Raw genomic sequence first — 19716 nt, 5'->3', positions numbered from 1 at the left:
ACTTCACGGTCAGGGCGGCTAGGATCTGGAACCAACTTCCAAGGGAAGTGGTGCTGGCTCCTGTCCTGGGCGTCTTTAAAAGGAGGCTTGACGTTTACCTGGCTGGGGTCATCTGAGCCCAGTTTTCTCTCTTGCCCAAGGCAGGGGGTCGGACTAGAAGATCTACAAGATCCCTTCCAACCCTACATCTACGAATCTATGAAAACTGTTTGAAAAAATAAAAACTATTTTTGTGAAAAATGTTGAAATCGTAAAATGTTCAAACAATAACTTTTTTGTTTTGACTGTGTTCTTTCTCAGACATTTCAGAGTTCTTTCATTTAAAACCCCAAAAAGATGATAAATCATTGTTAAAGCTTTTGTTACTGAGTTTGTGACATTTTTATAATCGTACAGATAGTGAATATTCTTTTTAAAAGAACAACAAGCACTATTTATTGAAAATTATCAGCAATTTTTGTGAGCATTTTGTTTTTGAGAAAAAGCTTTATGGTATGAGCTCACATGTGTGTGCATGCCCCCTGAGGGTTTGTGTTGGCACAAACCTAAAAATCGGATCCTCTCTCAAAACCGCTTTTCCATATTTCATTTCCAAATATCGAAGAAGAAAAACGAAAGCCACACACTGGATGTAAGGCTGAAAAAAGAAATAGCCGACACTTTATGAGCAGTGATACAAAAAAAATTATAATTCTAAAGGTAGAAATCACATTTAATTCATAAACTTAGTAGGACTCTGTTTGATCTGTGACTTTTATTCTCTCCCTCCCATTTCAAAGAAACAATGTTTTGAGTAGCTGGGCGAGCTATCTCTAACTCAGTCCAACTAAAATCCAATATAAGATCTCCACTTCACAGAATGAGTTTTATATTGCAGTCCCACTTTCTTACTATTGAGGACTTACATAGTCTAATATTATTTGTACAGGTGACAGGTGAGACCCTAGATTCATGGACTAAGTCCAACTTTAAGCCATACAGAAAAATCTAAGAGTTGGTATGTTAGATTCTGTCAAATGATGTGCATTTTTCTAGCTTATGGATTGCAGTGAATGCAATACAGGGTACATAAAGTACATTAGGATGCATGGCCTATACAAAATAATAAAAATTAAAAAGTAATGTTGAAATTTTTTTTCTTACTCCAAACACAGATATCAGTATTTCCGGCCAGTTGGGTTTCAAATGGGAATCAGGAAAGTCTACAAAAACCTGTAGGAGCAAAAATACATGTTTGATATAATACTATAAAATGTTGGGAGAGTAATAAACAAACTGATAAATATTTTCAAAATGAGTATTTCTGTTTTACTCAAAATGCTCACAGTAGGAAAGAGTAATTGTGGGGATTTGAATTTGGGATTCCTAATATTATTCCAGAAACAGTTATATTCCTGAATAAAACCATCTTCAAGATCTTCTCTTTAGGACCAATAGCTCTGCAAGGGGCAAGCATCTGTTCCCTCTAGTTGCTCTGTAGTCCCAGTTAGTGGAAAAAATTTTCTTTCCATCTACTCTGCTGGTGGGTTTTGAGATTTGATCCCCGTTTTTGGGAAGAAGAGTAGACACTTTTGCAGGGAGTTGTGCTCTTTAATTGCTGTACTGAATTATGAAAATCCCATGGGTAACAGAAACAGAGAGGGCTTTGTCAGTGTGTCCAGTTAGTGTTAACATTTCCTACTGAGAAACTATGCATTTTGTTTTTCCAAAGAAACTTAGCTAGGTACGTAGCTAGTCTCCTTGTGATATAGCACAATAACTTACATATAAAGTTGTGATGCAAAGGCCAAATAATGGATACATAGGAAGGAAAATGGACAGAACGTAATGAGTAATTCTATCTTCAATACTAAACATGAATAAACCCAAGAGGTGGACAGCAAAGGTTACCTAAAATGAAACAAGAAAATAATCTGTATGAGTGAAAAAGTTCCCTTTGCTCATTGTTACTAAGAATTGGATACATCTACCACTTGGGGTATGAGTGCAAAGTACTTGATTCAGCAGAGGGCCCATGCAGACATATATACAAAATATAGTGTTGGGAGGCATCTGGGGAATTGTTTCTGATTCCTATGTCACTCCGGATTTTACAGCGACTAGATTTTATAGTCTCAAACTTAGTCTGTATTTATAGGTTGGAAGATTGAAACAAAATCATAGCCAGCAGTATAGATACTGATATACTCTGGAGGATAAATACCACAAAAGTTCTTCTATTCTGTACCTCCTGGTTTTTGGCTTATATGTATATATTAAGGCTGAGATCCTCATCTCTTAGCTCTAGGAACTGGGGTTTTGCAAAAAGAAGCCAAAAAACAGGAGGCCTACAGAATAGAAGGTTCACACACATACACGCGCGCGTGCACACAAGTGTAGCTCTCATAGTTGAAGAGACAAAAACCAGGAACTGTAACAGCAAAGACAACAATAAAAATGATAGTGATGAACTTGTTTATATGTTAGATTTGAGACACCCCTTGGAAAGTGCCAGCTGTTCGTTTTCATTCATTTTTTGGCTACAGAACAATAACAATAGAAGAATTCTTCTTTGCCAAGATCTCAAAAAGACTAAAACAGGTCAGGATGTTTTTAATATAATAGATTCCCATGTGAAAACTCAAAGTTTATTTTGTGAATCATGTTTGCACACCGAACAGTGATAACATTGTGTAGCATCCCACAGCACCACTGAAAGGCTCTCAAAGCAGCTCAGGGTGCCACAGCACCTTGATTGAGAATCACTTCTCTAGGGATTTACTACATGATTGGACCATTTTTCTCTCAGGTACCAGAAATCTGACTTTGCAGCATTGAAATATTTTGGGTTTTGGTTTTTTACAAAAAATTGATGGAAAACAGACAAAATATGCAATTAGCTGGGACATTTTTGACAATCTTGTTTTACACACACACACACACACACACACACACATATATGCATATACCCAAAACAGGCCTGTCGAAAATGTATACTCACAGACTCACACACAGCTTTTATATATATGCATATACATATATAAAAACGGACATAACATATACATATATATACATTTTATGTATATACATACACACGCACACACATATATACATATACAAACTGAGATACGTTCAGGCCACTGAAAAGCTAAGATCCAAGGTAGCCTATATTCTTGTGAGGCTCCAGGTTACACAGTTTAGACACAATACAGATTTTCTATGAGACTAGCAAAATACTTCGGAGTTCCATTACTCCCCCTCCAAAACAAACCAAATTGTACCCAGCTTGTTAAAACACAAATGACTGGAGAGTACTGAGATTGAAATAAGGTGCAAAATAGAATAATTTCTGTTCTGAAATGACTGCCAATGTCCTGGAGCTGCACAGGGGGTTCCCCTGAGTTTCTGCTTCACAGATTTTAGAGCATGCGTGCCCTTTGCTTACCATTACGAGAGTAAGGGACAAAATATGGCTGCTGCACCCCTTGCGAAATATGAAGGCAATTAAATAAAGGAACAGGACGATAGCAGCTCCAGATCCAATAAGACCTATCAGCTATAAAGAGAAAGGGTTTCATTAGGGATAAGTGAACTGGCGTGGACAATCAGAAAGCTACAACTGCAGCAACCTAGTCTAGATTGAATTATGAATAGGAATAATTTGAGCCAAGGGATTAAAAAAAGAACATGATAAGTGTAAAATATTTTGTAAAGGGCAAGATTTATTATCTCCATTTCATTAATAGGGATACACAGACATGATTACTATAGGTAGCTTATCCAGGGCTTTGCTCTGTAATAAAGAGCAGACAAACAAGTCTCTCTCCCAAGCCATCCATCCACCCCCAGGAGATCTATCACAATGGCCACCAGATCATTGGAAGCTGGTTTGCCCTGGGTAAATTTTCAAGGATTAATTTTACTTTGGATTTTAGTGACGTACTACTACATAGTAGGACTGTGCATCATGTGCCCATTCCACTTTTACTTTGTAGTAAAGTCGGTTTACCAAGTAAACAGCATGTTTTCTCTCTGACCCCAAAGGGGGGAAAGAGGATGCGGAACAGCAGACATGCCTTGCCCACTCATCCACCTGCAGTTATATTACTGGAAAAGCATCGCTCTCATCTAGAATGTTTCAGGCTTTATTTGGGATAGGGATAGGACCAAGGGTAAAATATGGAACACGTTTCTCCAGGACCCTATAATTTCATTGTGAAAAATTATTTTTTTGCACCTAGAGCAAATTCTGTCTCTTTCCTGCATGCAGCCAGGGAGATCGTTTCTGTATTCTGAAAGAAAAGTGCAGGCAGAAATGGCAACATTTTGTTATGTCTTGAATTCAAATGCTATCAAAATTATAAGCTTTCATGTGAATACCCAGCAAAACGTGGTCCCGTTTCACAGCTCGAATGAGAGTGGACATTTGAATATATGCAAGGATTAGGGTTTCAAGCAATTCTGAGGCAATTGCTCTCTTTCTTTAGTTTTCAGGATGAAATATGTTCCGTATTTTCTGGGGTTTCACTTCTCATTTTTTCAGGAGATATTTCTTTATAAGTGATCAACCAAAGATTTACCAAAAAGAGCAGGGTTCCAGAATGCTTCCAAATGTGAGAATTCTGTGAAAGCAGTATCCCAGACATGGAGATGAGAAGGATCCAGTTCAGAGGAATGTCCACCAGTGCCTGCCCACACCAGTAAGCTGATGGGATGAGCCCAGAGATACGCAGCTGAGAATGAGCTTTCCTCTAGGAACACACATGGAAAACAGAGATGTTAGTATTATTTTTTTTAGCAAGGATAACAATCTTTCCAATTGCTGATAGGATGTATGGTGACAGGTCAAGGAAGTAATATCACCAGTGAGTCTCCTTTTTCTTTTCTATTTTGTTACTGCGCCCCACCCCCCCCGTGTTTTTCATCCTTCTCATTCTCTGGCTATTGCCTCCTCTGGTCTTTCATTCTGATGATACATATGTTCCCTCGTTCCTGCCCAGATGGTCAGAAGGCACTTCGCATGAGTTAAGAGCTTTAACACTAAGAGTCCTTAGTATGGTCTCAGCGTAACCTGGAACTTCACCCTTAGATGTCTATAAACATTGTCCTTCTTTCTCTGCTGCGGATAAACCGTCCAAGTCTGCTTATAACTTTCCTTTTCTCTCTCCGAGTCTACCTTCAGTTTCTCTTTTCTACACTGCACGTGCACGTATCTCTCTCTCTCTCTCACACGAGTTTGTGTTCAGTTTTTTAGGATTTAAATTTCACGCAGGCTTCTCGGAGTTGTTTAGGCTCCTGTATGAACAGCCTGCTTCGTATGGAGGCCTGCGTTGCAACTAAGAGCTGTTTAGTGCCTACACAACTGTATTTCCTTCTTCCTGCAGAAATTCTGCTACAATTCAAGGATTTTTACCTTGTAATCCTCTATGTGGCTCGTCGCAAAGTAAGGTGGGAAAGCAGGATATATAATCAACCAAAAGACAAGGTACTTCATGATAATATTATTCCAGAACATTACTCTATGTTTCTGCAGGGGAGTAAAAAGAAGATATTTAAAGAAAACCAGCACTGTAACAGCCTAAATCCATCTGGATATCACAACTGAATGCATAAAATTATTAGGGCTGTGCAAAGCTTTGGTCCCTGATTCGATTTGGTGTAGATTTGGCCCGATTCAGTGGCTGAATCGCCGAATCTGAATTGAATCAGAGGACCCTTTAATCTCTCCGAATCGAATCAGAACCCTCTGAATCAATTTGGAGAGATTCAGAAAGATTCGGCAATTTGGACGTAGACCCAGCTTTAAATGGTTTTTCTACATGTCTCTAGCTAGCAGGGGTTTGTGAGTGCTGCAATGTGGGGGGCATGGAGTGTCCCGCAGAAGCACGGGGGACTCTCCAGTGTGCTTGGCAGCAGACCCAGAAGTGGACCAGAAGCACTTCCAGTCCACTTCCAGGTCCACTGGGGAGCATGCAGGGGGCCCCCCATACCTCCCCCCTGGCTTAGCAACTGCTGCCACCTGGGTGTGGGGGGGCGCTTAGAGGCCCCCCGTGGCCGATCGCTGAGCCGGGAGTGTGTGTGGGGGCCCCCAGTGTGCTCCCTGAAGCCAATTGTGCTAGTTGTGTGAAGCCCACTAACAGCACTAGTACCATGAATACCGCTGATGAAACTGGCTGATACATATTTATAAAAAATAAAAACCCTAGCTCCTTTCTATTAAAAAACTGATTACAATATGAGCTGTTAGACACTCTCTTTAAACCAGCATTTTTGACAGAGAAGTTAAGACACTTACAAAAAAAAAAGGATGGTTCCAGATTCGGATATGCTCAGTGGAATTTAAAGTTCCCAGCAGCGCATTGCTAATGATGTTCACAAGCATGGGGAAGCAGTTGATTACCTCCATGTGACACATTATTGTAAACCTGTAGCTCTTAAAAAAAAACAGGATGAAAAACTCAAGTGCGTTTCATAGCTCAGCAAGTATCAGGAAACGACAAGTTACAGTTCATGTTCTAGGTCCTAGAACAAGATGAATAGGAAGGTGATCTAGAACCTGTCAGGAGCCTAGAACGTAGTTTGAGCTGCTAAAAATCAAGCAATGAGGTGTCAGTATGCATGACTGAATTTAGTTCAGCCTTTCCTAATTTAAATAATCCCAGTGTCTGGATCACTTTGGACCTGTGTTGCACAAAGTCCAGCCTTGAGACCCTGCTTGGCTGAGAGGTAGGCAATGTCTTCAGCAAAAATGCTTTGCTTGGACCATCTTGTAGACATACAGTGTGTATCTTTATCCCCAAATACAGCTTGCAGATTCAAGCTAGTATTCAACATTTCAGGAGCAGCAGACCCACACTACTTATTTTAAACAGTGTTTTCATGCAGAAGTTAAGAGGATTCAGTAGGTGTCTTATGCCAGTTGCAAAATATAAGTGGTTGGCAATGGGCAGCTGAAATGGCTTGCACTCTACCTCGTCCTCACAAGATACTTTTATAGCCCCATTGTGTATTAACTCCTCTGTGATATTTTTTCCAGTAGTTACATCCAACATTATTTTCTGTTTCTCTACAGCATGGACAAAGTTCTCAATGCTGGAGCCTGGTAGGAAAATAAAAACAGACAAATCACCATGTTTGAAGCTGTTTTACAACAAAGTCATCCTTGGGGGCTTTGCTGATATTACTGCCTCCCAAGCAAGACCAGAAAAAGCATAGAATAAATATTAGACTGTCCAAGCAACATTTATTTAATCATTCATTGCATTTTTGCATAAGTTGCCATCCTTAAATATTGCCATCATTAATTGCCTCACTCCTGTGTTCGTTATCTGCATATTTAACTGTCTTGCTGCACTAAACTGCTGATAATCTCTTGATTTCGGTGGACTTTTGCAGTACCATCCAGCGTTGAGTTTCCTCCTATATATCTGAAAATTTCTTCAGAATTCGTCCCAGCAGGTCCTTATCTTTTCCCCCACTGTCCATAGAGGTTTCCAGCCCTTTGTTCATCTCACTTCACACTGTCTGAAGGCAACTGCCTCCAGCTCAAACATGTTCAGATATCTTTTTATAGGGAATCCAGGTCTGTGATGATAAACCAGGATCAAAACATTACTTCATCCAATTCCACATGTGTCTCTTATCCGCTTAATCTAATAGTGATAAAAACAGCACACCCTTTTTCCTCTTCTAAGCCATCTCCACTTCTCCTCCTACTCCTGATGGCAATAGTCATCCTCCCTAATACAGAGGACATGGGAAGTTTGGGTGATCTTTTTCACTCCTTTTGGCACCCATCCTGGCCATGTACAAATCCTATTTACACTCTCTTATTGTCATCCCAAGAATCTGTTTCTTTCAGTCCCCACTGTCAGAAATCTCATATATGGGATTTCATAGATTTCATAGATGTTGGGGCTAGAAGAGACCTTCCAAGTTCATCAGGTCCAGCTCCCTGCCCCAAAGGCAGGAAGCCAGCTGTGGTCAGATGACCCCAGCAAGATAAGCGTCCAGGCGTTTCTTGAAGGTATCCAGAGTAGGTGTTTGCACCACTTCTGGGGGGAGTCTATTCCAGACCCTGGAGACTCGGATGGGAAAGAAGTTTTTCCTTATGTCCAGTCTAAAATGGTCTTCCAGCAGTTTGGACCTCGTCTTCCCTTGGGGTTCCCTGGTGAAAAGATGTTCTCCCAGTTCCTGATGCACATCCTTTATATACTTATAGGCTGCTACCAAGTCACCCATGAGCCTGCGCTTCTCCAGGCTGAAGAGTCTCGTGCAGTATCATTACGAATGTACATTATGAATATATGGGATTGGCAACCACTCCCTCCCGGTCATTGGCTGTCTCAACACATCTATGCCCCCACCTAGTAAATACCAAATGTAATCACTAGAGGCAAGTTTGTTGCAAGCTGTTTGGCAAAATTATTTCCCTATTCAGATACTTGCACTAACACTCCATTTATTCGCATATCAAAGATCAGCTTCTTCAGGTTACCTTGCTCCTATTTGCTCAGCTCTTTCTTTTTTCTTTTCTTTGTTTTGAGCTTCAACCCCAGCTTCTGAGCCCCTGTATTGAATTGCTCCCATTTTATCTGACCCTGTGTTGAACTTACTTGAAATGATAAAAAGCAACGGCATAGAAAAATGATCAGATTTGTAGTTTTGCTTTCCCCTCACCTGTTTCATTAAGGACTAGGAGGCTCAAGTATTCCTTGTCAGCCTTCTTTCCAACAGGAAGGAAATATAGAGCAGAAGTCAATTCCCAAGAATTTAGTACCTGCCACACCTCTGTCAAGACCAGTTCCAAAATCAGAGGGAGTACAAAAATCAGATAGAGCAGTAATCTATATTGAAGAACAGATGGAGAGTCAGGGAAATTGTAGGGTAGCAGCATCACACTTTCAATTAATACATTCCTTGTGACTTTACTTTTAGAACCTCTAATTTCTCCACTATCGAGACAGGTTTTTAAAATTTGCAAGGAAGAAAATTTCCAAGACCTTTTCTTTGACCTGTGAAATACCATTTAGTCTAGGCTTAAATTTACACTTTGCTGTAAATCACCATTTTCTGTCTGTTACGTGTGTTCCTGAGAGGACATTTTCTGACAAAAATGGTGGCAAAACACTCTGAGATGCTCAACTAATGCTGGTCCTAAATCACTGCTGAAACAGCAGCAGCACACACTGCACAGGCAACCTTGCAAGCAGGCAGCCTTTTCCAAGCCACCATGGAAACAGGAAGAGCTGAGCAGTGGTTATGTGACTGCTCATCCCTGGCTTCAACACATGGCCCAATTATCCTAAACCCCTTCCTTTAACACCCCCTGGGCAGGCACCTCTTCTCACACACGTGCCCTCGGAAATGGGGAGATTAGATAAGCACCTAACAACTCTAACAGCCCACTGGTTTTTCCCTCTTCTGAAGGCACCAGATGGAAAGAGTACCTCTCACCTCTTGAGTCTGAGGGAGAGCCAATAAAAACTTCCAAGAAGTCATAACTGCAACAATCACTAAACTGGTTGAGATTTTTTCGCTATGTATAAGATTTTGCTGCCACAAAATAGTTTAGCTAACCTCCCTACCACCCCTCATTTAAAATTTTTTTTTAGAAACATTTGTTTGATAAACAGTATTGGAGAGGCCAACTAGGAGCTGTGCTCTTCTTGATTGGCTGCTCACAAACAGGGAAGAATTGGTGGGGCATGTGGATGTGGATGTGGATGGCATTGGGCAGCAGTGACCATGAGATGACTATGTTCAGGATCCCAAGGAAAGGAAGGAAGGAGAGCAGTGGAATAAGGATGCTGACCTTCAGAAAAGCAGACTTCAACTCATGGTGGGAACTGATGGGATAGGATCCCCTGGGAGGCCAGTCTGAGGGGGAAAGGAGTCCTGGAGAACTGCTTGTACTTTAAAGAAACCTTACTAAGGGCGCAGGAATGAACCAACCTCAGATGCAGGAAGACTAGCAAGTATGGCAGACGACCAGCTTGGCTTAGCAGGAAACTCTTCAATGAGCTAAAACACAACAAAAGAAGCTTACAAGAGGAGGATGCTTGGACAAACAACTAGGGAGGAGTATGAGAGTATTGCATGGGCATGCAGGGATGAAATCAGGAAGGTCAAAGTGCAATTGGAGTTGAAATGAGCAAGAGATGTGAGAGGTAACAAGAAGGGCTTCCACAAGTACATAAACATGAAGAAGATGATCAGGGAAAGTGCAAGTCCCTTACAGAACAGGCAACTTTGTGACAGAGGATGCAGAAAAGGCCGAAGTGCTCAATACCCTTTTTACCTCCATCTTCACAGGCAAAGTCAGCTCCCAGACTGCTGCACCTGGCAGCACAGACTGGGGAGGAGGGGGACAGCTGACAGCAGTGAGAGAAAAGGTTAGGGACCATTTAGAAAAACTGGATGCATAACAAGTCCACGGTGCACTTGTGGATGCACATGCGGGTGCTGGGGAAGTCAGCTGATGTGACTGCAGAGTTGCTTGCCATTAACTCTGAAAGCTTGTGGCAGTTTGGGAAAGTCCCAGATTATTGGAAAAGGGCAAACATAGTGCCCATCTTTAATAAAGGGAAGAAGGAGGATCTGAGGAACTACAGACCTCAGTCCATGGAAAAATCATGAAGCAGGTCCTCAAGGAATCCATTTCTAAACACTTGGACAAGAAAAACAGTCAGCATGGATTCACCAAGGGCAAATCATGCTTGACCAACCTAGTTGCCTTCTTTGATGAAATGACTGGCTCTGTGGGGAGAGCAGTGGATGTGGTATACCTTGACTTTAGCTAGGCTTTGATACAGTTTCCCACAATCTTCTCACAAGCAAGCTAAGGAAGTACAGGTTGGATGATGAACTGTAAGGTTGGTAAAAAGCTGGCTGGATCGTTGAGCTCAAATGACTTGTATAATCAATGGCTTGATGTCTAGCTGGCAGCCAGTATCAAGTGAAATGATCTAGGGGTTGGTCCTATGGTTGGCTTTGTTCTGTATCTTCATCTAGAAGAAAGGATGGTGTGCACCCTCGGCAAGTTTGCAGGTGGCACCAAGTTGGGCAGAGTAGTAGATACACTGGAGGTTGTTCTAAGATTCAGACTGACTTAGATAAATTGGAGGATTGGACCAAAAGATATCTCATGAAGTTCAATAAGGACAAATGCAAAGTCCTGCATGTAGGACAGAAAAATCTCATTCTCCAGTAGACTGGGGACCAACCGGCTGAGCCACAGTTCTGCAGAAAAGGCCACGGGAGTTACAGTGGACAATAAGCTTAATATGAGTCAAAACTGTGCCCTTATTGCCAAGGGGGCTAACAGCATCCTGGGCTGCATTAGTAGGAGTGTTGCCATCAAATTGAGGGAAGTGATTATTCCCCTCTATTTGGCACCAAAGAGGCCACATCTGGAGTCCTGTGTCCAGTATTGGGCCCCCCACTACAGAAAGGATGTGGGCAAACTGGAGAGGGCAAAAAAAATAATTTGGGGGCTGGGGCACATGACTTATGAGGAAATATGGAAGGAACTGGACTTATATAGTCTGCAGAAAAGACTGAAGGGGGATTTAATACCAGCCTTCAACTATCTGAAGGGGGGCCCAGAGAGGATGGAGCTGGACTGTTCTCAGTGGCGACACCTGACAAAACAAAGAGCAACAGTCTCCAGTTGCAGGAAGAGAAGTTTAGGTTCGATATTAGGAGACATTTTCTCATGGACGGAAGTGAAGCACTGGAACGGGTTACCCAGACATTGTAAAATCTCTGTCCATGGAGGTTTTTAAGACCTGGGCTGACAAAACCTTGGCTAGGTGATCTAGTTGGGGTGCTCCTGCTTTGAGCAAAGGGTTGGATTAGAAGTGACCTGTTGAGGTCTCTTCCAGCCCTCATTTTCTGTGAGACTATTTCATATGGTAGGACATGTACAGTAAAAAATAATTTAGTTGCCTAAAATGAAAAGAGTTACAATTTGAATGCTTATTTTTCCCATTTCCTGTTATTGAATGCAAATGAATGAGTTCCTATAGAGAGTTTTTTTTCTTTTTTCTCATTTAATTTTTTCAAAATTTTAACATGGGAAAAGTTTGTTTCTAATACTGGAGAATTTTTGGTGGTGTAGAGTAGACAAGTTTTAAAAAGTTGGGAAAAGGATTAAATTTAGATACCACATGTTCTTTCTAGCCATTTGGATATGAATCAAATAGTAATAAAAAAGGAAAAATGTGATGCATTTAAAATTTTTCTTTTTTTGAAAAATGAAACAAAACAGAAATGGTGATTCTTTAATTTTGCAACTTTCTCAAGAAAAGTAAATTTTTTTTTTCAGAAGAATACTGGGATTTTTCCCAGCTCTAATTAGCGCAGCTCTTTATGTTGTGAGTATCTCAGATCAAAGTTGTTCCTTAAAACTAAAACCTAGTAGCTTGTATCCTTGGAACATAGCTATGAGAAAAGGAAGTCCCACTCCACGGACAGGTATTCTCTGAATGTGCCCTTAAACCAATCAGAAGCTCCATGGCACTTACAGGGTCCACAAGGTTTTATATGCCGTCTTAAGCTTTAGGAAGCGCATTCGTGCTATGGCACGGACTTGTTGCTTCCAGAGGGTTGTGCCGGTTACAGTTGCTTTTCCCATGTCTGAGAACGACAGAAGACCTTCTTCCACTTCATCGGCAGAGAAAGTCTCTCTTTCCTCTTCTGCCTGCCCATCTCCTACAGGGAGTTTTCAAAGGGCACAGTTTCACCATTGACATGGTTTTATATTACAGTAGAGTGGAAGAGATATCAATTACGATGAGCTCTACTAGCAATAAAACTCTTTAAACCCTTAAGAGACTATACAGAACATCCATTACACCTACGGATTGTGTACGTTGATCTCTTTTGCATTCCTCCTCCAGAGGTTTGCTTTCCAATGTACATACTTTACAGACAGCTGGGTGATACCTGAATGTTAAGCATTAAGCATAAGCCCTACAAAGAAGGGTGCTCGCCTCCAGTTGATAATTGTTGAAGAATTGACCCAGACCTGCCTGGTACTAGAGTGAGCAGAGGGAAATGACTGCAAAAGGCAGGCCTCATTGGCACCTCAGTTGTGTTATGCTTTGGGCATTCTGGTTAAAATACAGTTGTTCCTCAGTTTGTATTTGTGCATCTGATTGCTCCCTCCTAAGCACAGTATTTTGCACTTTCTCTTCTTGAATTTTGGATTGTTTCTTTTAAAGCCTTGGATAGGTGTTGTTTATCAAGAACACCCTAACAGTGTAATTTAGTTTCTCAAGTTTTCATGCGGGAATCTGAGTTAGTGGTAATAATGGCTTTTTACAGAGAAAATCCACAGGTCACTAAATCTGGCCCTTTTTGCCACTAATCGCACCTGGCAGAAGCAAATCCACATGTACCTGATTTGCCCCATCAACCACTTGATATTTAATGATAGATCAGTGCCAAAACCATTCCTCTTTCATATTCATTATACGTGGGTTTTAATTCTTTATTTTAACCATTTTCATGAATGCAGTTCTATTGTAACTGTTCAAAGAAATGTTCAGTAGTTGGTTCTCTGTCTAAATATGACCCATAAAGGTAAGGATTTGTAGTTAGCTGAAAAAAACATGCAATATTAGTATTTAAATCATCCCAATTTTGCCTGGCTGACAATTGCATGATTGGGCCCAGTATTTTACCTTCTTGATCTTCACCTTCCAGTTTCATGAAAACATCTTCCAGGGTTGTCATGGTAACTCCATAATTAACAATTCCTTCATCAGAATGACTGTCTAAGCCAAAGAACAGATCTGCATAATAGTAAAAAACATATATACCTTGAAGGCATAAGAAAACGTATACATCTCTGGGCCAAATTCTGCTCTGAAATACAGGAGCATAGATCCAGCTAATTCCTTATACCTACTGGTATACTGGAAGCAGAATTTGACCCTCTCTCCTACTTTTAAGGTAACCTTTGCACCAGAGAAAGACCTGAAAATGTTAGTACATTCAAAGTTATTCTTCACTTATGTAAGAAGTTCATATTCCACTGAATGAAAAGGCTCAAGAGAATAGTAACAAATTACCAGGTACTTCTTTTGATCAACCAAAGAGAGTCGACTTTCCAACTAGCATCATTATTCTACCTCCCCTAATAAGCTAGGTGCATGGGACTCCAACAATTAGTTATTGAGAAGAGAGAAGCACTAGGAGAGCTGTAGCCTAACAATGTCGTCCATCTTAGAGAACAAAATACAAATGCGAGGCTACATGAGTTACAGCTGGACATGAACTACAGCTTGGGGAAAGCTCAATTCAGAATTTCCAAACTAAAATTCTAGATTTGGGATTTTGATTTTTTTTCCAGCAGAAGTTAAACATTTTCATGGAAAATTAAGAGAAAAGCACATTCTTGGTTGAAAATTTCCATAGAAAAAAAGTGCCCCTGCTTCATCTTCTGAGATTAGGACTGCTCCTTTGCACCAAGTGTAAGGAGTTTTTTCAAGCACAAAACAGTCACAACACAATATTAACAGCTCCTATCTCCCCAAAATACAAATAATCAAGAAGTCAGAATTAGAAATTTCCCTACATGCATTCATGTATGTGTGGGATTCATTCTTTGACAATACTTTCCCTATGGTAAAACACATAGTCAAACCCGATCTGAACATTTTTATTTTTGTCATTATTTTGAAATGTTACTCCTGTTGGCATTTTTCAGGTTCTGTATTTGGCTGCATCTATACATGTCAATGTGGTAGGTGTAGGTTACCTTTACAGTACTACCTCACTTACTGGAAGAACAAAGAAGTTAAAGCATCATGAAGTATCAGTACTTCCATAAGCTGAAAGAAAAATTAAGCCTGAAACAACACCCAAAAAGGATCAAAGCTTGGACCCTGCTGTGATTTCCTCAACACTAACCCTTCAGAAAAAGTCATGTTAACTATTTGTGCCTGGTTTAATTATGCACTTTTTTCATGAATGGAAGAAAAGTACATGTTTTGAATTTAAATGTATAGACTAAAAGTCTGGAAAAAATTCTGAAACAAGACTCTCATATCCCTAGGTAAAACTTTTGAGGAGATTCAAGAATCCTGTAGAATTTCTCTCTTTATAATTCTTTTTTATTTACTAAATTAATATTTTTGTACAATTGATTTTTGACCATTTAAATATATAATTACCTGGAAATTTATCCACATTTTCCATTGGCAGAATATACCTTAGTTCATTTTCACTCTGTCCTGAGAATGTGGCATTAGGCACATATTCTCTGACCAGAGATGACATCCTCTCAGAGTCACAGTGCTCATTGACGTGCATCCTGTTCATATGGGAAATTTTAAAATAAAAAAAACCATGATTTTCGGAATGTAGAAACCAGGAAACCAAAATCCAGCAATCCTTAATTAATCATCATTCAGAAATATTTTCCAGATACTGAAGAGCTTATTTAGGAAAGCATTTCACTGTGATTTTTTTTCTGAAAGTTTTTCTACACAGGCCATTAATAGGCAGTAAGCTATGGTGCATAGGGAGTGCACACAAGTGCAAGTGCATCCCATGAGCGTGACGGGGCACCCCCTGTGAAAAGACACCACAGACACTGCCGGCGGTCACTGCCTGCCAACCCCCACTTACCACCAGTCAGCGCTTAACACCACCCCCTCCCATCACCTCTGCCAGCGCTGTGGCTGCCTGTGGGAGCTCGCCATGTCCCCCAGCCTTGGGGGCACATGGCATTCATGCTGTGGTGGTAAATTTCTGTGAGCTATCTACTCCACACTAAAGGCACAAACAGAAGTGCAGCTCCTGCGTCTAACTCTTGGCACTTCACAGAAAGTGCCACGAGTTAGACAAATCTAACAGATGTTAGCTTTTGGGTCAGGAGGGCTGGAGATGGAGCTCCAGTTTAGAGCTGATCCAGGAAGAGAGGCTGCATCTCTGCAGACCCTTCCCCTAACTTTGCCCACCCTCTCCCAGCTTCTGTTCTGTCTCAGAATGGGAGGAGGAGAAGGCAGGGAGGCAGGTCTGTTCTGGGGTTTCCCCAGCTGTGCTGGAGTGGGGGAAGGGGTGTGTGGATAGGAGCCCCCCACATCGGGAAGCTCCCATCCACATGCCCCGCTCCACAAAGCCAGCTGGGCAACCCCCAGAACAAGCTTTCTCTGTTCTCTTCTCCCCCTTCCATTCTGAAACAGCGCTGGGAGCCAAGCAGGGGCAGTGTTAGCTAAGCCCTGCTCTCGGTGTGCACACACACATGTTAATGAAGGTGCTCCATTTTGGACAACTTAATCAAGGCACTACACAGGATGGGGCCCTTTTAAAGAGCTCTCCAGCTGTGCACTTATGTTTGTTCATGGCTGTAGAGTGTTTTCAGGGGTCAGACTGGGCAAAAATTGTCACTTGTGCAAAGCCCATCTGCTTGCCCCAGCCTGGAGGCTGCACTCTTCCTCCCCTTCCCCCCTACCCTGACCAGCTATTTTTAGCCCCGACTCTGTTACCCTGGATGGATTACTACCCTCCTGCACCAACCTCTCTGCAGATCCACCAGCACCCCTAATCCTGCCAATTCCCTGCCATGGACTCACTAGCCTCTCTCCGTTCCCCAACTCACTTCAAATGGGCTCCCAGTGCAGCTCCCAGCACTAGTAAACTTGAGCACAAGCTGGGCCAGAGCTACGATCACATGGCTTAAAGTAAGCTGCGTGATCATAGATCAGGTACTGTGAACATTTGCTTGTATCCTCAGTTATTCTGTTCTCATAATACAAGCCATCCTAAAACTTTGTTGGGAAGGGTGGTGTATATTGGTATTCAATCAGTCAGCCAATAATGTTATCAGTATGCCATCAATAAATATGGAGTTTTTATCATCATTCCTTTTAAATTTTTCCAAGAGGCATTTACTGTTTACATCCCTAGATATTGCTTGCTATGACTGAGATAACTCTGCGTTGCTACCGAGATACCAATTTAAAACCACAAGGAAAATATGCAAAAAAATATACCTTAAGCGATATCCAATCCCCCATTTTTTCTTTAAAAAGAGAGATGAGCCAACACACTTTATCCTGCCACAGGAGATAAAAGCCTTGCGGTCTACAGAGAAAGAAAGCCAAAATAAATCTTGCTTTAGGGGTTATTAAGAAGGCATTTGTAAGCAAAATGGAAAATATTGTGTCCTTTTATAAATCCATGGTGTGTCTATACTTTGAATACTGGGCCCAGGTTTGGTCCCCATACCTCAGAAAGGATATAGAAAAACTAGAGAAGGTACAAACATGCAGAGCCAGCCTTGGGGGTGGGCAACGTGGATGACCAGGATGCTGTGGTCAGGGGATGCCACACACACACACACACACACACACACACACACACACACACACACACAGAGCAGCACTCTACGCTCACCCTGCCCTACACCAGTTGATCCCTGTGCTCCCCTCTACTCAGGACAAGCTGGGCCAGGCATTATGGGCAACTCCACCTCCCCACAAACTAAGCCCTGCACTCCTGCCTGCCTCTGCCTACAGCAGGGCTGCTGACTTGTGGGAGGGTTTTGAGCGGGCATCAAAATACATGTTCTCTAAGGCTGGCTGTGCAAATATGGGCCACAGGGATGATTTCTGGTATGGAGGAGCTTCCATATGAGAAGAGGCTAGGTTTATTCAGTTTAGAAAAGAGAGGTTTTAGGGGAATCATGATAAGGGTTTACAAAATACTCAATAGTGAAGAGAAAGTAAATAGGGATTTAATCCTTATTATCTCTCACAATACAAGAACTAGGGGTCACACAGTGAAACCATTGGGTAGTAAGACCAAAACTAACAAAAAATGTTTGTTTTCACACAGCATATAATTAAATTATGGAACTCATGGCCACAAGATGGAGTGGAAGCTGACAGTTCAACCAAATTCAAAAAGGGATTGGACAAACTATTGGTGGAAAGGTGCATTGGCAGCTATCAATGCATTGGTACAGCCTCTGAATCAAAACTTCCTAGACCCTAAATGCTGGAGACTACAAGTTAGAGAGGAACAGGGGAAAAACCCTGGTCATACCCAGTTCACTCTTCCTTTCAGCTTCCACCCTGCCACTGAGGCTGGGCAAGATGGACCTGTGGTCTGATCCAGGAAATGACAGTTGTTATTTTCTACGTTTACAGGTTACTTACTGAGATGAATAATTGATGAGAAAAACTGAAATAATCAATACACTGAAAAAGACTGTATAATATACAGTATATAAATGTTAATTTAATACATGTTTCATAATAGTTGATTTTATGAATAGGGCTGTCCCACTGAGTTTGGAAAGATAACTAATCAGGAAGTGGCTTTCAAACATGGGCAACTGGTGCCTCCTGAGTTGGGGAGGGCACCTGCCCCCACCCCCTCCTAGCAGCCAGTCAGTGACAGATCATGCCAATCCAGAAGTGGGAGGCACCAGCACTCCTGCCTGCCCCTCCTGCCCATCGCCTAAGCGGGGAACACTAGCTGTCAGGGGGTACACCAGTGCACTCCCATGCACCCTCTATGCATCACCACTGCTTTCAAATTTCAGGAGACATGGGTGTCAAAGAGGAATTAGGATGGAGAGAGGCTGGACAGGGAGGAAAGTATTGCAGGGGAAGCAGCACTGTGAATTTATGTGAAAATCCCTTTTGATTCAGGGAAGCCAAAAATAACATCCTGACCCTTTAGGCTGAGCCAGTACCCTGGAGATTTGTTTTACTCTTCAGGAAAACAGCTTGTAACTGTGCTCACCAGCCAGGATGTCAGCCTCATCCATGAACTGGGTGCTGAACAGAGTCACTCGACCAGATTTACGTTCCTTCAGTAGGGTCCACACCTGATGCCTAGAACATGGATCTAGCCCAGCAGTTGGCTCATCTAGAAGCAAAACCTGAAAGAGAAATGGAGGAAGACATTGCTTGTATTATCTCCTAACAATGTTATTGCAAGACTAGTGTGAGTTGACATTTTTCATGGTTTCAGCTTCTGCAGTTAAGAAAAAGAATTTTATTTTTTTCTTAAAGAAAAGATTCAGGGCATTTGGTTGAAAAATTTGAAAGCATAGCATGAGTGTATTCTAAGAGCTCCAAACCAACTAGGGAAATACAAAGAACATCTGAAGGATTATTAAAAAATATTGGATGATTTGGATTTTTTAATACTTTCTGATATTGCATATAGATTCATTTACTATGAAAAATCTTGTGTTATACATACAGATACACACAGATTCTTTTTAGCATGTATCAAAAAAGCAATGCCATTTATGTTTTTCATCTGTATTTTTATAATTTCTCATTTTAAATTATCCTTCCTGAGAGTAGCCAGTTTGAGCTAAATGTATTATTGATGCTGCCTCCATTCTTTCTTTGTTAAATAGATCCCGGTGAATAGTTCATAGAATCGTAGAAGTAGGGTCGGGACCTTGTAGATCTTCAAGTCCGACCCCCCGCCTGGGCGGGAAAAAAACTGGACTCAAATGAGTTCAGCCAGGTAGGCATCAAACCTCTTCTTAAAGACCTCCAGGGTAGGAGCCAGCACCACTTCCCTAGGAAGTTGGTTCCAGCTCCGAGCCGCCCTGACAGTGAAGTAGTTCTTGTGGATGTCTAATGTAAACCTCCTGTCCAATAATTTGTGTCCGTTATTCCTTGTCATGCCAGGGGGCGCTTGGGGAAACAGTGTCTCCCCCAAACCCTTCTGGTCCCCCCTCGTGAGTTTATAGAC

General features: G+C 41.6%; 1 protein-coding gene across 3 annotated transcripts in view; it reads right to left on the bottom strand.

Moving 5' to 3' along the window:
* LOC109314945 (ATP-binding cassette sub-family A member 10-like) overlaps positions 1–19716 on the bottom strand; it is a 51312-nt gene that overhangs the window by 9042 nt on the left and 22554 nt on the right. For all 3 annotated transcript variants that reach the window (XM_019542344.1, XM_019542343.1, XM_019542345.1), the window contains 14 exons: positions 18745–18883; positions 16986–17076; positions 15162–15301; positions 13668–13778; positions 12507–12693; positions 8659–8825; positions 6951–7078; positions 6275–6412; positions 5393–5506; positions 4560–4730; positions 3425–3535; positions 1765–1890; positions 1144–1212; positions 546–637 (listed from right to left, as the gene is read on the bottom strand). In XM_019542344.1, the coding sequence (XP_019397889.1) occupies positions 546–637; positions 1144–1212; positions 1765–1890; positions 3425–3535; positions 4560–4730; positions 5393–5506; positions 6275–6412; positions 6951–7078; positions 8659–8825; positions 12507–12693; positions 13668–13778; positions 15162–15301; positions 16986–17076; positions 18745–18883 (1784 nt within the window). The remainder of the gene's footprint in view (positions 1–545; positions 638–1143; positions 1213–1764; positions 1891–3424; positions 3536–4559; positions 4731–5392; positions 5507–6274; positions 6413–6950; positions 7079–8658; positions 8826–12506; positions 12694–13667; positions 13779–15161; positions 15302–16985; positions 17077–18744; positions 18884–19716) is intronic.

Source organism: Crocodylus porosus, unplaced genomic scaffold (assembly GCF_001723895.1).
Source record: "Crocodylus porosus isolate Cpor-Errol unplaced genomic scaffold, CroPor_comp1, whole genome shotgun sequence".
NCBI lineage: Eukaryota > Metazoa > Chordata > Crocodylia > Crocodylidae > Crocodylus > Crocodylus porosus.
The sequence above is the reverse complement of the archived record's forward strand: the minus strand, read 5'-3'. Positions and strand labels throughout refer to the sequence as shown.